Source organism: Prinia subflava, chromosome 4, assembly GCF_021018805.1.
Source record: "Prinia subflava isolate CZ2003 ecotype Zambia chromosome 4, Cam_Psub_1.2, whole genome shotgun sequence".
NCBI classification, from domain to species: domain Eukaryota; kingdom Metazoa; phylum Chordata; class Aves; order Passeriformes; family Cisticolidae; genus Prinia; species Prinia subflava.
This window is the reverse complement of record NC_086250.1, coordinates 6755518-6775072: the sequence shown is the minus strand read 5'-3', so window position 1 is coordinate 6775072 and position 19555 is coordinate 6755518. Positions and strand designations below refer to the sequence as shown.

The following is a 19555-nucleotide window of genomic DNA, read 5'->3' as shown; positions in this document are numbered from 1 at the left end:
TACCCAACAGTGCAGCTCAAGGCAGTACTGGATGCTTCTCTGAGAAGTGTCAAAGAGGATCAGGGGCATGTTAAGACACCCCTGAGGAAAACAGTGTGACCAGGAGGGCCATGCCATGGACAGGACCACAGCCACCACCTCTGGCTCACATCTCTCCCATATGCAGATCTGTGGCCACTGGAATAATTTATAAACCGTGTAAAGGCAAACCTCTCTTTTAAAGACTGCTTAAACAGTTGTCTAAAACTCTCCAGGTACTCACAGCCTTGGATGTTTCCACCCAGGAAAGTTTAAGTTTAGCTAAAACTGAATCTTCTTCTCTTTTCCCTTTTGCTTCAGCTCCAAAGAAAAAGATGAAATTCCAGTACAGGAATTACATTTCAGCATGGAAAAGGGATATTTCTGCATTATTCAACAGATCAGAAATGTAGGATTCAATTTATTATTAATTCAACGACTACATGAAGTTTAATTTCATTAACACTTGGACTTCTCTAGAAAGTTTTGATTGCTGAAATGCATCAAATAAAGAGGCCATAAAGAGTTGTCATCACATTAATACATTTTTTGGCCAGAAACAAATGGTGAATATTTTCAAAGCTACTATCTGTCATATTGGATCATATGGAGTCTTGGTATTATGAAAGAATTAAAAACAGTTTTTGATTTTACTGAGGTTTGGCTAGTTTACAAATACTGTGATCTTTATTAAGGATACTAAATAACTTCAGAGAGATGTGCTCTTATCTTGGTTTGGCAAACTTGAAGTGCTTTTAGAAGTCTGGTTTGCCTTCCAGCCAAACCTCGCAATGGGTTTCAGTGTTGACAATGCTGTGAAATCACTCACGCCTAAAATGCAGTAACTGTACTTGAGATAGCCTCATTATAAAATAGTTTCCATAATATATTTTTTAATCTTTCCTGTTCCACCTTTAAGAATGTGAGATACTCTGTGTATTACAAGAGCCTTGCATATTACAAAAACAGGTGGAAAACCTTCAGCGATGAATGTCCAAAATGTGCAAAATCACCAATATCAACCTGCTGCCACTTTATTCCCAATATGTTATTTACAGGAGGCTTCATGTGAGAGTGGCTGTGTTTACCCTGCCTGTCTCATAGTCACATTATTCCACAGATTCAGCCATACTTGGGTCCAAAACACCTGAGCAATTTATTATTGCAACCCTTGTGATAAAAGCATTTCTTGGCAAAGAGCCACAATTATGGCACACAGCCTGCTGATATGGCTCTGTGATTTGATTTACCATGGAATAAAAAATACCTAATCCTGAGGTTTTGACACAGAAGCCCCTATAGAGTGCTCAGTCATCGATGACCCTGGGGCAACAGCTCTGCTGTTTCTGTTTGCAGAATTCTGACAAGGAGGCTTCCTGAACTTTAATGTGTGTCAATTCCTGACCAGTTCTCAAAGGCTGAAATAAGGGTTTACTTCACCACATTTGGCCCCTTTAAAAGCAAAAGTTAAGGTAGGGTCGTTTTTAAGTGAGCCAGGCATCTGTGTATCACACTGGGAAAGATTTATGCTATGCCTTGGGTCTTATCTTCCTTCTCCATTTTTATAGGGTGTGCAGGTGGTGCTGCAGGAATGAGATGGTTGCTATCAACACACAAACTCAGATACAGCAGCAGAAGCACCTGAATCACAGAATTATTAAGACTTCCAAGATTTTCAAAAGATTTTCAAGACCATTAAGACTAACCTTTGACCAAACATCACTCTCTCAACTAAACCAGGGCACTCAGGATCACGTCCAGTCATTGATCAATTGCACATATGCTTCACACTTGGAGATCATCAGAAAAGCAGGTCTTTGACTACTTTGAACTGGGGCAGAGCACCTCAGAAAGCTGGATTCACACAGACATCTCTCAGGAATTGCTATAGTGTGTTTCGTGTGGTACTGGATTTCAAATCTGGCTTTATTTGCTCGTTTATGCAATATCTCAGCCCACTGTTTCACATGAGTACCAGAAAATGCATGCTATGCAATCTGAACCAAGGACTTTGATGCCCTTTGCTGTCCCTAAGTCAGTCCATTTCTTTCCCAAGTTGCCAGGTTTTATACTTCACACCACAGTTCACAAAACCTCGTCAGAGCCACAGCATAATTTATCTGCCTGCTGAGCCTTATGGAAACTGTAACCAAAGGTGGTGTGTGTGAATGGTTTTGTAATAACTTGTACCACCCGAGAGGTGAGATGAACACAGATCAAGGAGGAGAGTTGGATTAACCAGACACTTGCAATGTGCTGGAGTGAAATTTGGCATTAGGAAGGTTGTTCTGCTTGAGATCAAGACTCATTCTCACCAGAAAAACACCTTCAGCATTTCTCAGATATGAAATTATAATTTGCCTCCTGCTCGAGGTGCTCCTTTGCCCCCAGAAGAGCTCTCCATCCTCAGTTTTTTTCTGGAGGGGAGGGAGGGTGTTGAGTGTTTTGACTACTGAGCAGTGCAGTCAGCAGCATCCTGAAAGGGCAGGTTTAGGCAGTAAATCTAGGATCCCATTTTCCAAATGGCTCCTGGGCACCCTCATCTCAAATGGACAGCTGCTAATTTCAACAGGGCAACCTGGCACAGAGAAAAACTCACAAAATATTCTTTTCTGAGGAGGACCTCTTGTGAGAGAGCAAAGCCTAGAGATGAAACTGGAACAAAGGTACTGGAAGGGACTGTGTCTTTTTTAATCTACAACTGCAAAAGGCTTGTTGAAAAACTGAATTATGTCCTGGTAATGACTGGCCAGCACCAGTTTTGTATGGCCAGACACCACTGTTGTTTCAGGCTAATGACATTATAATCACAACAAAATGTTCCTGTTGCTGCTTGCTTTCTAGAAAGGGTCTCCACAAGGGGAGATAACAAGTGTTCTCTCTCCTTGGCCTGTAAGCAGCAGAGCTTGCCTGGATGCCCTGGCTCTGCCTGCATCTCCCCTGCCTCACAGAAACCCAGCTGCAGGTGCACTGAAGCTTTCAGTGTGCCAGGGAGCCCACATCAGCCTGGGAAACTCATTTTGCTGAACACCAAAACATGCACAGCAAGAACCAGCCAGCCTCTGGTTGGTTCAGAGTCTGGAGCAACAGAAAAGGAGAGAGAGGCAGAGGGAAGTGTGAAGGTACCTGCCTGGCAATGGAGACTGGGTCCAGCAACAAAGTTCAGAACCAAATCTTTTGCAGACCAATGACTGAATGAATTTAATGTCAAACCATACCAACATTTGCATGGAGGACTCTAAACAGACTTTGCCACACTGGGAATGGCCAAACTACTTATGAGATACAGAACTACAACCTCTGTGCTAAAGACAGGGGTCACAAAAGTCAAACAAACCTCCAGTGTCCTTCTCCTGCCCCTAATATGGGATCTCACAAACACACTTGCTCATGGTACCTGGTTTTGTTTATTTCCATCATTTTTGACAAGTCTCCTCAGACTCCGGAACACACTAAGCAATGATACCACAGTAGAAATTAGACTGGGGATAAATCCAGCATAGTGCTGTCAGCAGTGGAGCCACTTTAATGGTTCAAAGGTAACATCATGGACTGTCACCCACATGAAAAAGGCTGGAAATTCAGGACAGAGACAGCAAGGTAAGCCTTGCAAATAACAACAGAGAGCAGTAGTACACACCAGTGTAGATACCAGTGCTTTCAAGCACCAGCACAACCCCCCTTAGAAACTCTGTAGTGGCTTTTTATAGCTGTATTGGCTCTGGATGTTTTCCAGAAGAATAGCAACATTCTGCTTTATAGGCAAGAATATAGGCTGATGTTATTACCAAATGCAATATGGAAGATTTCAGCCTATCAAAACTACTTTTAGCTGCATTATGAAATTTTAAAACCTTCCTGAAGTTTACCAGACTACAAGGTGGGATTACTGTTTTAAAAAATGAATGCATAGCTGAAGGGGAAAGTGTTTTATAGCAACTGATAATACCTTAGGCACTGATAGGACATTTTTGCACAGGTTGAAAATGCATTCTTCATTTTTCACTGACAGCTGGTTAAAGGAGGAATGCAGTGAAAAGTCTATAAAAGCTTTAAAAAAACACCAAACCTGGATAGGTCTGCACTTCTGTTTTTCTCCCACCCATGCTAGTAAGTGGTGTTAGGTTGTTAACAGTATCATTTAGACTCATTGCCACCTTGGCCTGAAACCATACCAGGAAACAAGGAGCCTTCAGCACTTCCTGAAGCAGGAAAGATTGGGGATTTGCATCTCTTTTTAATATCACAGGGTAAAAATATTGGAAGCAACTTTTATATAATTCTTTTTCATCAGATTGCATGAAGGTTACACACTGCCTTTCCAGGAATCTGGCTTCCATTCCTCCTCTTCCACTGGAAGATCCTTTCTGTAGGTCAGCAGAGCTACTTTTGGAGTTTGTTCTCAGTTCTTTTAGCTCCTCCATGTCTGATAGTGCTGATCATTGATTCCTGTTTGATATGTTTTCTTTCCTTGATTTTGCAATACTGTCCTTGCCTCTTTCTTCTCCTATCTTTGAGCCTGCTTCTTCTACGTATCTTTTGGGAGACTGTGTTCTTTCTTTTTTCAACATTCCCTGGGGCAGTGCTTTCCTCTACTTCTATTTTCTTCTTCTATCTCCCTCACAACCTGCTCTTTCATACTCATCTCCTCCAATGACCTCAGCTGCAATCTGTCCATCAGCAAAGCACAAACCAACCTGATCATTCTCCATCCCATCTCACACATAACTCAGCTTCCATAACATCTCCTTGAAGTCTGTGTCAGCTTAGAGGGATAATGGCTGAAACTGGTAACCTCAACCTTTTCAGCCCAAAATTCTCAGTGTTGAAGCCCCCACTTTTCCTCTGTAACTTCATCTCTAACACCTCCTCCTACTCTTTAACCTTTCCCAAAAGATCTGTACCTTTTCACTTCTTTTTTTGCCTGGCTGCACTTTTGAGACCATCTTGCTCTTTTGCATTCACACAAGCACAGGTTACATGCAGGTCCTTCTTAACACATCCTCTCTGTCCTTGTTAGTGACAGCCTAGCTGAAACTGCATTACCCATGAGGGTCTTCCTGCAAGTGCATCTTCATTGGTCTGTCCTTGCTTCCCCTCTTTTCCCAGGGCTCCCTCCTTTCTATGAATCCCTTCATTGGCTTCCTCTAGACTGATATTGAGTCAAGATTTATTACACTGAGGTTTCTCAGTAATTCTAGTAATTATTTTTCTGCTTTTTTCCATATACTCTTAGGCATTTCATCATGCTCTGAACTAGTCTGTGTGTTTTCTTTAACAGAAAAAAACCACCCCAACCAACAAAAAGCTTACTGTAGAAATTTTCAATCTTTCCTCTTGTAGAGAAAATTAGTCTTATAAAAAAAAAAGATATTTGGTGATCTAATTTTCATTAGCAGACAAAATAGATATTGATATTCTGGCCATTTCTCCTGAATAAGCACAACAGAATGAAGCATACTTCTTGTGTCTTTTACCAATGCATTTATGATTTATTATCAAAATTAATTTATTCTTTCCTATATAGGCAGCAAAAAGACATTAAAAAGTATGTATTTAAAAAATTAAAAGATTTAAAAATATGCTACATAGATCCCAGTGACCTGTGTGGTCATACATTATGATGGTCCAGGTGTGCTCTCCCAGAAGTACATAAATTGCTTTGTGCAACAAGCTGGAACATTGTAATTGCTGAAAGATTCCTGAAAACCCTTCTGTTACTGGCCAAGTTGACCTGTTCTGATGTCCCTGTAACTTACTGGGATAACCACTAAAGCTTTCTAATATTGTCTATGCCCTTTAGGGTTTCCCTCCCTTATACAAACCCTGCCCTCTCTTCACAAGAGGGACTTTGTGAATTCTCATGGACGAGGATCCCATCTGATTTGTCTTGAAAACTTCCCAGCACGTTTTAAGGAAACACCTAACATTCTGATTATTAATAATAATAAAAATTATATTGTGATGAGAGCAGCAAAACTGCTGCTGGCAGAATTATTTGCAATTCTAATATCACATAGACAATGTGCTGTCCTGAACCACTGCCCCTCCAGGTAATATCAGCTGGGGGTTGGTTTGATTTTCCTTTTCCAATTCTGCTGCAGGCAGTTTTCTTTGCAGCTTCCACCCATTAATCTCAAAGTACTTTTACATAGAGGAATTAATTAAGAGTCTTACACACAAGAATTAATTAAGACAGTAGTAGGCATGTTTCATCATCTCCATGTTGCACAGGGGGAACTGAGGTGAAGAAAGAGTTGCCCAATTCTTTCACAGAGCTGGGAATACACTTGGGCATGTATCCTGTCTTCTCAACTCAGTGTATAAGAATATCCTTTCTCTCTTTACAATGTGAGGCAAATAATCCAGTTTACCTAGTAAAGTACCACTGACACGCAGTCCTGTTCTTCAAAATAGAAACCCTTCCCTCAGGCAAATACCTTGGCCAGTCAAATTTCCAAACACATCCTTCTTTCTTACTTCAGACAGAAAGAAGCACATGGCACGAAAAGCAAACTACTGTAACTCCTGTGGGATCTGATAACATTTATACTCTGCTAAAGAAATGCCCCAATAACTGAAATCTGTAATCTTATCATCCTGTTTTAACAGACTCTCCCTTTTTCTCAGCATTCACATGTATACTTCTGTTTGATCAAGAAAGAAATAGAAACCTAATGACTTGGGATTTTTATCTACAGTTCATAAAACCTTTGCAGAGCTGACACTGTGCTATCCAGCTTTTGAAATGCACCAGTGCCACCTTCAGACCATGTGAAATAGGGCTTTTCACAACCCTCCATATGAAAGCTGCAGTGATTTTTCTTTTGCTCTGGACAAGTCCTGCTGGAGCACATGTATGAACCTGAGCAGAATCTGCACGTTCACATACCAAAGCACAAGTGTGCACTGGGAACAGTAGCCCTTTATTGTCATAAATAAACATTTTAAAAGAGCAATCAAATACTACTTTTTAGTACCTGTCATGAGAATTCCAGTATATTCCCCTGCCACTGCCTGAGCAGCTCCCATTGGGCAGAGCAACACATCAGCTGGGACCTGCTCCTGCCCTCTACCTTAACATCATTTGCCAACTGCTCCTGGTTACATTACATCCCTCATCATTTTAAAACTGAGCCTTTTGCATTTTTAGTTAGAGCCAGTTGTGAAAAAAAAAAAGTTAAAAGAATTTTCAAATTAAAGAGTAGGCCTCTGGTATTTTGAATAAAAAATTGTCTGTGATATTAGTTCAAATTACACATATTGGACTGAAAAACATGAAATCAACACTGGCTTGAAAATCAAGGTAGGAATCAATTACTTGAATTAATTTCTTTGACTTTGTCCTACAGTATAGTTGAAAGTAGGCAGGAAACACTACTCACCCACTGTCATACCATCCATGTAACGCTTGATGATATCAAATGAATCTCTTAAATTTCCTTCTGTAATGTCAAATATGATATCTGCCTGGTTGGCCGGATATGTAGGTGTGATGGCACGAAGGAAAATAATCTCTGCAAGTAAAGAGTATGACAGAATGCACTGACAAGTATTTGGAAACATCACTGAAGAATCAAACAGAATTTGATCCAAAATGACTTGTCCTCAAAGTTGGTGGAAGACATTCCCCTCCCTTACCACTCCCAGTTTGTCCTTTAAAATGGAAAGGCAGAAGATCTAAGGGAAGCAAAGATTTGGATAGATTTGTTTTTCTTCTCCTTTTTCCACCATCCAAGGACCCTGAAGCCAAAACACTCTTAGTTTTAAAATCCAAAAAGATTGCTCTTAAGAAGCCAATCAGATTTCCAGCATGTACCCAAAGAGGACAAAACCAAGGATCCACAGGCTGGGCTGAGGAAGGGACCAAAGAGATAAATCCACTCTGATTCCCCATGGCAGTTACACAAAGTACTGCCATGACAAATTAAAGAGTCCTTTGGAGTACTGGACGAGGTGTTTAGGTTTCAAAATAAAAGTGAGACTATTTTCAAGTCCGTTGTGAGGGATGGAGGTATTATTACTCTCATTATTATCCTCTCTCTACAGATGATGAAACTAGACTTGGAGCTGTAAGAATTCACCTGAGGCCATGCACTGAATTAAAGTTTACATCTTCTGGGCTTCAGTAGCAATCTCAGATCACTAGGTCTCATCTCTTTATTAAAACACAAGGATGGACTAATGAGGTTTGGGAAGCATCCCGGGCCAAACCCTTAGCTCTGCTGCCAGTACACCTGGTGAAGCTGAAGGGGTGTGTGGGGAGCAGAAGTGGCCATGGGGCATTCCTCCACTCCCTGTGAAGCGAGGCAGCCAAGGCCTGACAGAACCTACAGGAGCTCTGCATCCGTGGTTAAATTGTTCCTGCCTGGGCAGGGACTGGGATGTCTTTTTCCCACTCCTGCCTGGTGCAGAGGGGAGGAATCAGCTTTGGCTTTCACTTGGGACAACTTTCTGAAACAGCAAGGCTGAGACTTTGGCTACATTGGAAATGGGGATTTAGGGCCTTTGAAAACCCCTCCAAAATAACCTTTCTTAGCTCCATACCCTTTTCTTTGTGTCTGTGCCACTCAGTGAGGTGCTGAGAGCAGCAGGGCTGCAGGCAGTCATCCCACTGATGGATGCATTGCCAGAAAATCCATACAAGGGCAAGGAGCAGAAACTGGCTCTTTATCTGTAAGTTTTTAGGTTTTATATGAACTAAGAAAGTGAGTGAAAAGTGAGTATGAAACTGCAGGACTTAAAAACTCGCAGGTACTTCAGAGGACAGCCACTCAGTTGGGTGCTTTTTGAAATCTTTATCTTAAAAACTTTCTGCCCAGTTCTTGGAATTTCCTTTCCTTTAATCTATATCAAACAACACTTTTTTCATAGGTCAAAAGCCAGCCAATCATCATATACTCAATATAATTTATTTTGTAATTAATGTCTGTATGTAAGGTTTTTATTCCTGGAACAAGTAACCAGTCAGTAGCAAACAACTGGTCATAGACAGATGAGAGAAATATATTTAGTGCCTTGTTCCTACAGCAAAACCTGCAAACAAGGGAAGAAAAAATGGCACAGGGCATATGGCTATTGTGTGAGTAAATGTGGTACATGGGAATTCAGAGTCAATATTTCCTTAGACTGGGAAGCAGTATGAGTTAGAGCTCAGAATGACTTTATTTCCTCCATAAAATGAAAACTCCTGGATATCGAAGGTTTTAATTAAATGAATAGTAAACTATAATTTGGAGCTATGCAAACATTTACTGCACTGGTAGCGAGTCTGGCTTTAGGCAAGGATTTCTGGTGGAGGTTTTATATGCTGTAGTCTATTAAATAGAGCAAGGAATAAACCACTTACCTTCAGGTCTTGTAAATTCTCTGAACGTGGGCAGTGAAATGACAGTGTGGGAAATTGTGTGGACTGGATCCAGCAGACAGCTGACATCATTTGGTCGACAAGACTTAATGCAACGGATGGTATCTGTCTTTTCTAGTCTGACACTAAGAGAAACCAAAAAGAGATTCATATATAGACTGAATATTAAATACTTTGTGGTTTGCAGTCTAGGGGGCTAGAAACTGTAATTGACACAAGTGTTGATTCTTCACCTCAAAAACTTAGACAAATGCAGACCATCAGAACTCTGGGACCCCTGAAGATCTTGGTTTGGCTGAGAGTTGCAGTCAAAACCCTCTCAAACCCAGTTCTTCAAGCCAGGCATGTGAAAACAAGAACTGTAGTGCCCAAGGTGCCATGTAATGTCCCTTTCCAAGGACAAACATGACCAAACAATGACACCCACACCTCAGCTGGCCTGGTCTCAGCAATTTCAGTGGAGCTGCTTTTTCTTGCACAAGCCTTTTTTACTCAGTCATATAAAGCAGACAGAATTGTTTCTATTTTTGAAACCTGGCATGGATATGTAAAGGGCCAACTTTCATGATTTTTGGTGTAGCAAGGGCCAGAAGAGCCTCTTTTAAGTCTTTTTTTTATACCCTCCCTTTCCATCTGAAAGAACTGAGAAAACAGAGAGGAATGGAAACCAGGGGAGGAAAAAAGTTAACCACATTATTTAAAACCTCAAAGGTTGAATTCTGAGTTTGGGGAAATGGTAAGGGTCATTTCATATTCCAGCTCAACCAGCTGCTCATTCGGCCTTGAAAGTCTATTAAAAGTTAAATGACTTCTCACCCTTGCCCACTAGAGTGAATTTAAAGTCACTTACAGTTCAAGAACTTCACACAATGCCCACTCTGTGTTCACGAGAGATGAAAGGGCTGTGCTGGGACTTAAAATGTGACTAAGCCCCACAAATGATTTCAACTTTGACCTGCCCATTTCTACATATTTCTAAGTGGAAAAAGAAAATACTGCAGTGTCAGAGGGGTAGAATTAAAAGATTAAAAGTGAGAAAACTTTACTGAGTTTAATGGAAGATTTAGTTTGTTAAGATACCTCTAAATGAAATGATTCTTGCTCTTCTCAAAATGTGTTATCCCAGTCCACACCTACAAACCATCTTTTTTCATAAGTTCAAAGGGACTTTATGGCTCTATTTATAATCAATATATCAATAACTTCTCATTACACGTTCCCACCTCTGCTCATCCAAGAAAATTAATCCAAACATACTGATACTGTATGAAGTGAAATAAGGGAAAAACACCAATCAACATCAAGGAGCTCATGCTTCAAGGATGTGAACTGGCACAGTCCACAGGGAGGCAACAGAGCTGAGTTCATAAACTCCAGCTGAGCCTGGTATTCACACCCTGTACTTGATGCTTTGAGAATGGCCAGGAGATACAGGCCAGAAGAGACCTTTTACTTCCCACTAATATCTGAGTACAAAATCTTATCATGTCCTGGGCACCTCACTTATGAACAGCAGCTTGCATAATTTATTTTGGGGCACTATTACTGATGAAGTACTGTTAGAACACATCGAACATCCTAAATTACCACAGCTGTATTTAGAGAATAGAATTTGTATGCAAAAAGGATTGTGGTGGGTGTGTCTCAGGCACTCAGTGGTGGGCTCCTTTTGCTTCTTCCTGGGAATAAAAGGGAGCTTTACTCTTGACTTCAGCTGGAACAAAAGGCAAAATATTTCTGAAATACTTAGCCAATAAAGCCGTAATTTTCTGTAAGATGAAGTCCTAAGTAAGACATATTCATGATTCTCACCTATGGAATAAAGCCTTCTGACATGACTTTGGTACTGATCAGAGGCTCTCAAAGGTCACAAGTAATTTGTGTTAGTTCTCATCTAAACTGAGTTTCCAGATCCATCCAGCTCATAACCACATATGTGACAGATAAATGTCTGTGCCAACTCTATTTCTTTGCACCTTTTGTCTCTCCTCTTACAAATCCCACTAACTTGGTTTTTGTTTGCATGCTCTGTCCACACTGCTGAACTGGAATTTGTGCTTTCCTTATACTCACTCTCTGACTTCCTTTCTTTTGCTATCCCTGCTAATTGCCTCATGCCAGCATATCCAAAATGCAGTTGATGACACTTTGTTCTTTCATTGCTTCATCTTTTGAACATCTTCAAACTGGAGCAACTTTTTTGGCAACTAATTTCTACTTCAAGTTCTGATAATTGCTATAAATTACATGCTCTGTTCTCATAATACTTTATAATTTTATCCTTACACATCATCTTTGCATTTCATCTTCTGATTAGCTGATGTTTTCCTTTTTGCTCATGATCTCCTACTGTGGAGAGTGTGACTGGTAAAAGTTTCTTCCTCAGTGTTGAGAAATTTTTTATTTGTACCTTTCCTTCAAGTTTTCTGCCACTAGCACGAACTACAACTTTGGAGATTGTCTTTCCTCTGGGCATTTTCATTCAAAGAGAAGAAAGTTAAGAAACAGCTCAGCTGCTCTGATTATTTCCTGAGTACAATTTTTTCATTTTTCTAGGGTCCTGGTATGATTGATTTTATTTTTTTTTATTTTTTTTATTTTTTTTATTTTTTTTTTTTATTATCTGTTAGATTCAGCCACTAATTGGACCAGGAGCTGTGATTTCATTTTCATTTGGAAAACATGAATAGCACTATGTAGTTACATACATGCTCCTGAAAGTCCCAGTGACACTGCAGCATTCAAGCATCTAACACAGGGGAACGTGAATTAGTGCTCTTGAATTCCTTGCTAAATTCAATTAATGTGGCAGCATGTTACAACACCAAGGGCCAAGTTCTTAAACTCCCTTCTTTTCCTGCCAAAAATATATATTAATGTTTGCAAAACTACAGTTTATTTTTGAATATTTATCCTACTTCATTATGGCTTCATAAGGAACTGGTAGCCAGAGGGCATTTACATCCTCTGTGGTGGTAATAAACCCCATTAGCTCAGATAGCACAGGGTTGTGCTCTCTGTATTTAAACTTGGGACTCTATCCTCACTGGCAGCTTCTGGCAGCTTTGTAAGGAGGTGTCAACAGGTCTATTAAACACTGGCATTCCTCATGAGACTGAAGCTCCTGTCAGCCAGCTGGGCTGAACTCTGCCTTGGGGAACATGGAATATTCTGGCAGAGTGCTGTGATCATGCACTGATCCAGGCTGACGATGAGCCTGAGAGCCTGCAGCTTCCAGCTAATGGAGAAATTCCTTGTGCTCGGGTGATTGAGGCTCATGACCTTGGTTTGGAAGGTTCCCAGTTTTACCCTTGCACCCTGTCAGCGCTTACATGGTGAGGTATTTTTTCTATAGGTGCATTCAAATGGATTATTCCCTGTTCTTCTATGGAATGACTGTTCTGCCTGTGTAATGAGCACCAGAGGTAACTGAGCCCAGGGTAGTGTAGAACATTAATTTTTGGATAATATATCTGGGACTGAGCTTTTAATATTTATCAACACATGGATTATGTGTAATAAATAAATCCTCTTCCAGCTCAGAAAACAAAAGAATTCCAAAGGAATTCCAGTTGTATTGTCTACATTGTTCTTGATGGCCTAGAAGTAAACAAAGAAAGTCAAAGTAAAGGAAGAAAGATTTGGATGTTGGAATTCTGACTGACTTTTCAGGGCAGTTATGGTTTGGTGTGATGGTGGTTGTGGATAAAGTCTTTACTGATCAAAATTTATCAGCTTTAAATGAAAGCTGGAGAGACAAAAGTGTTATGACACAAATCAAATATCTTTTACAAATGTTCCTGTAGATGGGAACGTTTCAGGATATAGCTTATGAAACAGAAAGGAGCTCTCTGCTATTGGCTGAATGCTGTTACAAAGTTGATTGCTATTCTGCTGTCATTAGTTTTTCTATTCAGCAAATATTCCACAGAAGAAAGATGAAATATCTCTCAAATAAATGTTCTTTAGCGGAGATTAGCTTTTGTACCATCCTTAGAAGCTAGAACTAAGATCTGTACCTGGTGGAAATCAGCATTAGCTCACAGGATACAAGAGAGCAAAAATAAATAGGACATATCTGTCTGCACACTTTTATACTGACCCATGTGCTGGGGCACCTCAGGGGTCCACAGGGCCCAAGTTATGACCTTTTGACAGATTTTTCAGAAAATGCACACTATTTGCTGCACAACTGCTGAAGTTTTCTAGAGATGTCTCCGTTGAGACAGTTCAAAATATGTATCTATTTCCTTTAGAAAATTTAGACCTAAACATATGTAACTGTGTATGATCAGATGACTCCCCTGCTGTGTGAAATAAATGAATAGCTTTCAGTCCTCAGTATGTTTAGGTAATGAACTCTCAGATACCAACTTCTGCTTTGTATTATGATGCAGAGCACACAGAAGAATCTCCACGAATTAAGATGTTGAATTATAGGGTAAAGTGGAAAACTGTAGTGATGGTGGCAAATAAAAATGCAAGTGCAGCATGCAACAGATGAACTAAAACTTTATTAAAATTGGGTGGGAGGGGAAACTACTCTTAGAAGAGAAGGAGTAGCCAATGATGGCTGTAAGTTAGGGATCAAAGCTGTGCAGAAACAAAGATAAAAAGTTTGGCAATAAATGTGTTGACAGTTCCATGGCGGGAAAGTCGCATTTGAATGGTCAGAAGAAGGTCTCTGGGCTCTGTGATTTGACGCTGCATGACCACAAGGCCACTGTGGTTGTTCACTTTTTTTGTGGTGAAAAACCCCTCCTGGTTCCCGCTGATGATGGACAGCTGAATTTTATCCCCAGGGACAGCATTGGAGGGACCCATGCGGAAAATGTCGGTGGGTACTTGAATGTTGGTAGGAAAAGAGAGGTGATAGTAGGTTATTCTCAGAGGCAGGCTCTGGCACTCCTTATTTTCATTACAAGGCAAGCGCTCACAGCGACTGCAAGAAAAGTGAGAACACAAGACAAGAGGAAGATTAGCGCACATTTAGCGGGTGGGAGGGAGAGCAAGGGCAGGGGGGTGGGAAAAGACAGGCTGACTTGCATCCTGTATCCATTCTTCAGCCTGGCACCTCACTCCTATTGCAAAGGGATATGAATTCCATAAGGATGAACTTGCCTGCAGCTGGAGCTTTGGGAGAAGCGTTGCCATTGTCAGAAGTGTTGCCCTTGCTCTGCACGCACAGATGGATCAAGTCTGGCACCTCAGTGGGGGTGAGAGTTTATTTTCATTTACGTCAGCCAAGCTGTCCTAGGGAGAACACCGGCACTTTTCTCCCCTCCAAGTTATTCTTTTGCTGGTTTGACATATGTTCAGTAAAGGATGAGATTCTAAGTGGTTAGGGAGTTGTCTGTGTCCTACTTGGGATGCCTGGCTTAATTTTAAGACTGAGTGAAGTATTCAGAAAACCATGAATGTCCAAGGAGCTGGTCTCTGAAGATGAACCTTTTCCTGCTGATGTGGCACAGCATTACTCTGCACTATCAGAACCAACCAGAGTCAGTCTAACACCCATCTAGGCAAGCTCTGAAAACAAGATCCAATGGCCTGATGTCTCCAACGTGTGTCCTACACAGTCCCCTCTTACATAGCCCTAAGTCATGGGAATGATTCCGAGAGAGGAATTTGCCCTCTGTTCTTTCATTCCCTTAGCACTGTGTCACAGTGGGAAATACAGAGTGCTAGATCACCCATACAGGCTGGCAGGGAACAACAAACCTCTACATTAGCAGTCACAATCTTCATGAATTCTGTTCCAGAGAGAAGTGAACTTTGTCCAGAAAATATGGTAGACAGCTATGGGCATCCAAGTCACTGCTGTTTAAGAGTGTTATAGTTTACCAGCACATTAAAGAAAATCTGACATGTCATGGTACCTGGTGGGTTTGAGAAGTCTGTAAGGGATTGCATACTGGGTAAGTTTGTATGCATTTCAGATTAAAGATATGACCGAATCACCACACAGATATCCAAACATCCTTTCAGGCAGGTGTGTGGAAGCAAAGGTAGATAACAATGATCTCAGCTGTGTGATGACTTTGCAAAATTTCATCATGATCAGCTTGAGCATTTAGCTCCAAACTTGCCTCTTGTAAAACTACAAATCAATTAAATTATATGCAATAGTCTCTCCACTCCAAGCAGTATTTGGTCCCCAGGTTGAAGTTTTGGAACCTAAAAAATTTCTTTCTTTACCAAGAAATGCTCCAGCATAAATGCATAGTTTGTTTCTTGCCACCTCAAGTAAACCTGAGTGTCCACTCCATTACTTTATTTTGACATGAGTTTGAGCTCCTATCAGCAGTATCTGCTACCAACAGAACTGTGGTTCATAAGCAAGTCCCACTTTGTTGCCAAGGCATGGTGATCTGAATTCCAGGAACTTCTCATTATATGCAAAACCAGCACTTTCAAGAAGACTAATTAAAAGTACCCTCAGTTCTTCAATTAATGTGTTGCATGTTTTATTTTAATACTACTTGCAAACATAAGTGGTTCTTTGAAGCAATTCTTTGAAGATTCGAATGCATTCTTAATTTTATTCATGTGTTTAAAGATCATGCACAAGTCCTCACAGGATGGCCAGCTAATTAGGTGTGGATACTCTTGAAGTATTTTCAGGTATGGAGCGCTCTACATTCTTTTCTGAAACATCATTAATAACTCCACTAAGGAGAATGACTTGGTGTTGTTGAAATCATGAGGCTACTTGGTTTTGCTGAAATCACAGAGCAAGTTGAGACAGTTAATTCCTTAGCTGGAAATGTTTTCTTCAAGTACAACTTCTTAGAAGCATGTACAGGCTTATGAGCACCTACAGTCTCATAAAGATGCTCCCCCTTACTATTTTATAAAAGTAAAATACATTTTGAAATTATGACCAGAATTTTTTAGGAGAACAAAACCCCAAAGCTTTCAGCTTTCGAAGATTTGAAAAAGGACATTCTGTTGATTCTGAAAGTTATTTGTGAAGATAGATGTGCCTGCAGCTAGGAGCTAAAATTATTCAAGATTCATCATCTTTTATATCATACTTTGGTGGTATACATTGCACACTGCACTGTAGGTTCAGCTAATGTACAGTAATTGTTCCATCAAATAACCACAAAGGAGGGACAGCAAATATTGTTGCTTTCAAGAATCAGAGTTCATTCTGGGGTCAAAGGCAAGAAGCAAAGAGCACTTCAACCCCGGTGTAGTCTCTAGACCTTCAGTGGGCAGCAGGAAATCACAGGGTGGGAGAATGCAACAGGCTGCTGCTAATGAGGGAGAAAACCAGCCCAGAGCCCAGGGGCAGTTGTACATCTTTGCAAAACTCTGGAATTGGGTGCATGCGCTACAAACGTAAGTGTATGCTGCTGCTAAATGCTTATTCCTGAATTTGAACCCAGTTATTTTAGCTCACTTTCTACTCTGTTCTCTTCTGCTTATTTATGTGGTTGAAATATTGGTTTCAAAGAATTACCACTAGTTTGAATTTCATGTACCAAAAACTGAAAAAAGAAAACTACCAAAACTAGAGGGGTTCCATTTGTAGATAATAAATATATTTTTTAACAGAAAAACAAGGAGAAAAATATTTTGTGCCTTCCCTCACGTTAATTTCTGAGTCAGGTTTTCACTTCATTATGCTCAAAGGAGTCGAGTGGTATGCAACAATTCCTCATGAACTGAAGGAAAATGAACTTTTCATTAGCGAGATTTATGGCTTTATGATTTACTTCCTACAGGGAAACCAACTCAACATGCTGAACAACTAATCAAGTTTTATTAGTGAACTGTACCCTCACTATACATTCTATGCTGTAGATTTCCAGAGCTGTAAGATTCTTCCAGGCCTCCTGGAATATATTCCACTGCAAAGGCTCATGCTCCTGCTATCATCAGTGTGCACTCCTTTTCAGGTTGCACCACACCCTGAGGTCCAAGTGAGCCATCGCCACATCATGGACACTGATGCTAAGGATCAGCTGTTCAGGGAAGGTTTTTGTGTTAAACAGACCAGAACTTTAAGGGAATGAAACCAACTGGTGGTTGGTCTTCACAGACAATTCTTAACCAGAGGAGAATCTGGAGCCCTGCTTCAGAAAGGAAAACAGGATACAGCAGAGGATGACAGTAGTGAGGATGGACAAGCACTCTGTGTGCTCCTCCTGTGTGGAGATGGAAAGTCTCTAGGACATTTCAAGCTGTAGAGGAGACAAAACTGTGTTCTCTTTGCCCTCAGCACTGAGCCTTTACATCCTATCCTTCTCTCCTTCATCTGTCTTTCCTAATCTAGTTTCTTCTTCTTATCCCCTTTTGTAGCCTATGGCCCTTGCTGCTTGCTCAAATATTTGGTATCAGGACTGTCTACTCAGCCAGTGCCAATCCTCCTCCTCTTGCTCCATTCTCTCCTGGCTGACACTTAGTTCTCTCAGTTTCCACCTCACAGCCCTAGACCCGGAGCACAGATCCTTTCCCTCAGGATCTTTGTGTGGCCATCTCAAATTATTCCCTTCTCTGATGGTCCTCATCCAAATTTGGAATAGAATCACAGGATCATTAAAGATGGAAAATACCTCCAAGACCATTGAGTCCAGCCTGTGACCAAGCCCCATCTTGTCACTCAGACCAGAGCACTGAGTGCCATGTCCAGGCATTCCTCGGACACCTCCAGGAATGGAGACTCCACCACCTCCCTGGGCAGCCCCTTCCAATGCCTGACAACCATTTCAGTGAAGAAATTCTTCCTGATGTCCTCTTGTCCTGTCACTAGTTCCCTGGAATCAATCACCCTTGACCATAAAGGTCCTGACCACTGTGGTTGCCCCTTTTCTCTCTAGTTTTACCCCATTTTACCTGCTACCCCTGAAACATCTCCCAGATTCAATCTCCTCACCTTGACACACCTTCAGCTCCTTCCCTCCCTGTGTTCAGCCTCCTTATCTCAAAGTATGCATTTTCCTCTTACCCCGTTGGCTCCTCTCTCCCCCGTGCTAGGAGCAGCTCGCTTACCCGTGGAGCTGGGGCTGTCCAGGCAGGCAGGGCCTGGCCCAGGACAGGCAGACTGGGCTCCTCTCCTGTGGCTTTACTGGGAGCAGGCTCAGACACTCTGGGGAGTTAGATCCAAATGTCTCAGACTGCTTTGAAGAGCAGTAAGAAGCTCAGGATCACTAAATCAGAAGTGAACTCTTTGTGGCTGGAAGAAAAAGACCTCTCTACTGATAGGAAGAATTAAATTGCAGTGAGGCAGATAGCCAAGCACAAAGACAGATTGCTACTGAGGCTATGAAATCCTTATCATTTAGGGACTAGAAGCAAAAGTTAAATAAAGAACTCTCAGAAAGATTCCAGGTACATCTGAGCCTATTTTGGCATAGGGGAGTGGATTAAGTTACCCATCAAAGTCTTAATTTCCTAAGATTTATGGGGGGAAAAAAAAAAGGCTAAATGCAATTTTACAAAGTTTATAATTTCAAAAGTTTCAGAGGATTTTGGTAAGGATGACAAAAAGCACAAAAGCAATTTCCTGGCAAATTTCAGATTTCTGCTCCACTCCATAACAGTAAACTGTTATAATCTTTTTTTTTTTTTTTTAATCACCAAAATGTCTTTAAAACACACAAACCAGTGTGTTCCTCTCTACACTTGTTCTTGGAAATGGGTGAACTGCGATGGCTGAAATTTGCCAAAACTTGAGCTTGAGTCAGATACCTGGCATGTAAAATTTTAGCCATTGGTAAAATTTGGCAAAATTTTAAGGAGCTAAAAACATGTTCTAATAATGATAAGCACCAGGCAACCTTTATAATATGCAGACATGTCTAGAAAACACACATAGTTCCCCATTTGGCTCAATGCAGCACACGTCTGACATGTTGCCATAAATGCTTCTTTATCTTTTCTACTATTTTTCTTGGCTTAAATATTACAAATGTTAGACTTCAATGCCATATAAAGAGAAGTTAATTGTTATGCAATTTGAAAACAAAAACGGTTTGGCAAGGCAGTGCAGCAAGTTAAGTTCTATTATGAGGAGCAGCAGATCTTATCTATCCTGGGAAAAGTACCAAGCCTATAGACTGATCAATGAAAAAAAAAGCAGAATTTAAGTAAAAGAGATAAGGCCTTCAAATAAAATTGTTACCATTTAGATCAGGCCAGGCATTTTGCTGTCTTTGGAGA

The 19555-nt window shown here is 40.8% G+C and overlaps 1 protein-coding gene across 2 annotated transcripts in view; it reads right to left on the bottom strand.

Moving 5' to 3' along the window:
- The window catches only part of FBLN1 (fibulin 1), a 67547-nt gene that overhangs the window by 8131 nt on the left and 39861 nt on the right, over positions 1-19555 (bottom strand). Inside the window, exons 15-16 of one of the 2 annotated variants that reach the window (XM_063395292.1) lie at positions 9368-9510; positions 7404-7535 (exon numbers count right to left, since the gene is read on the bottom strand). In XM_063395292.1, coding sequence (XP_063251362.1) covers positions 7404-7535; positions 9368-9510 — 275 coding nt within the window. Of the gene's footprint in view, positions 1-7403; positions 7536-9367; positions 9511-13880; positions 14328-19555 lie in introns of those variants that run through there. The other variant, XM_063395293.1, reaches the window with a different exon arrangement.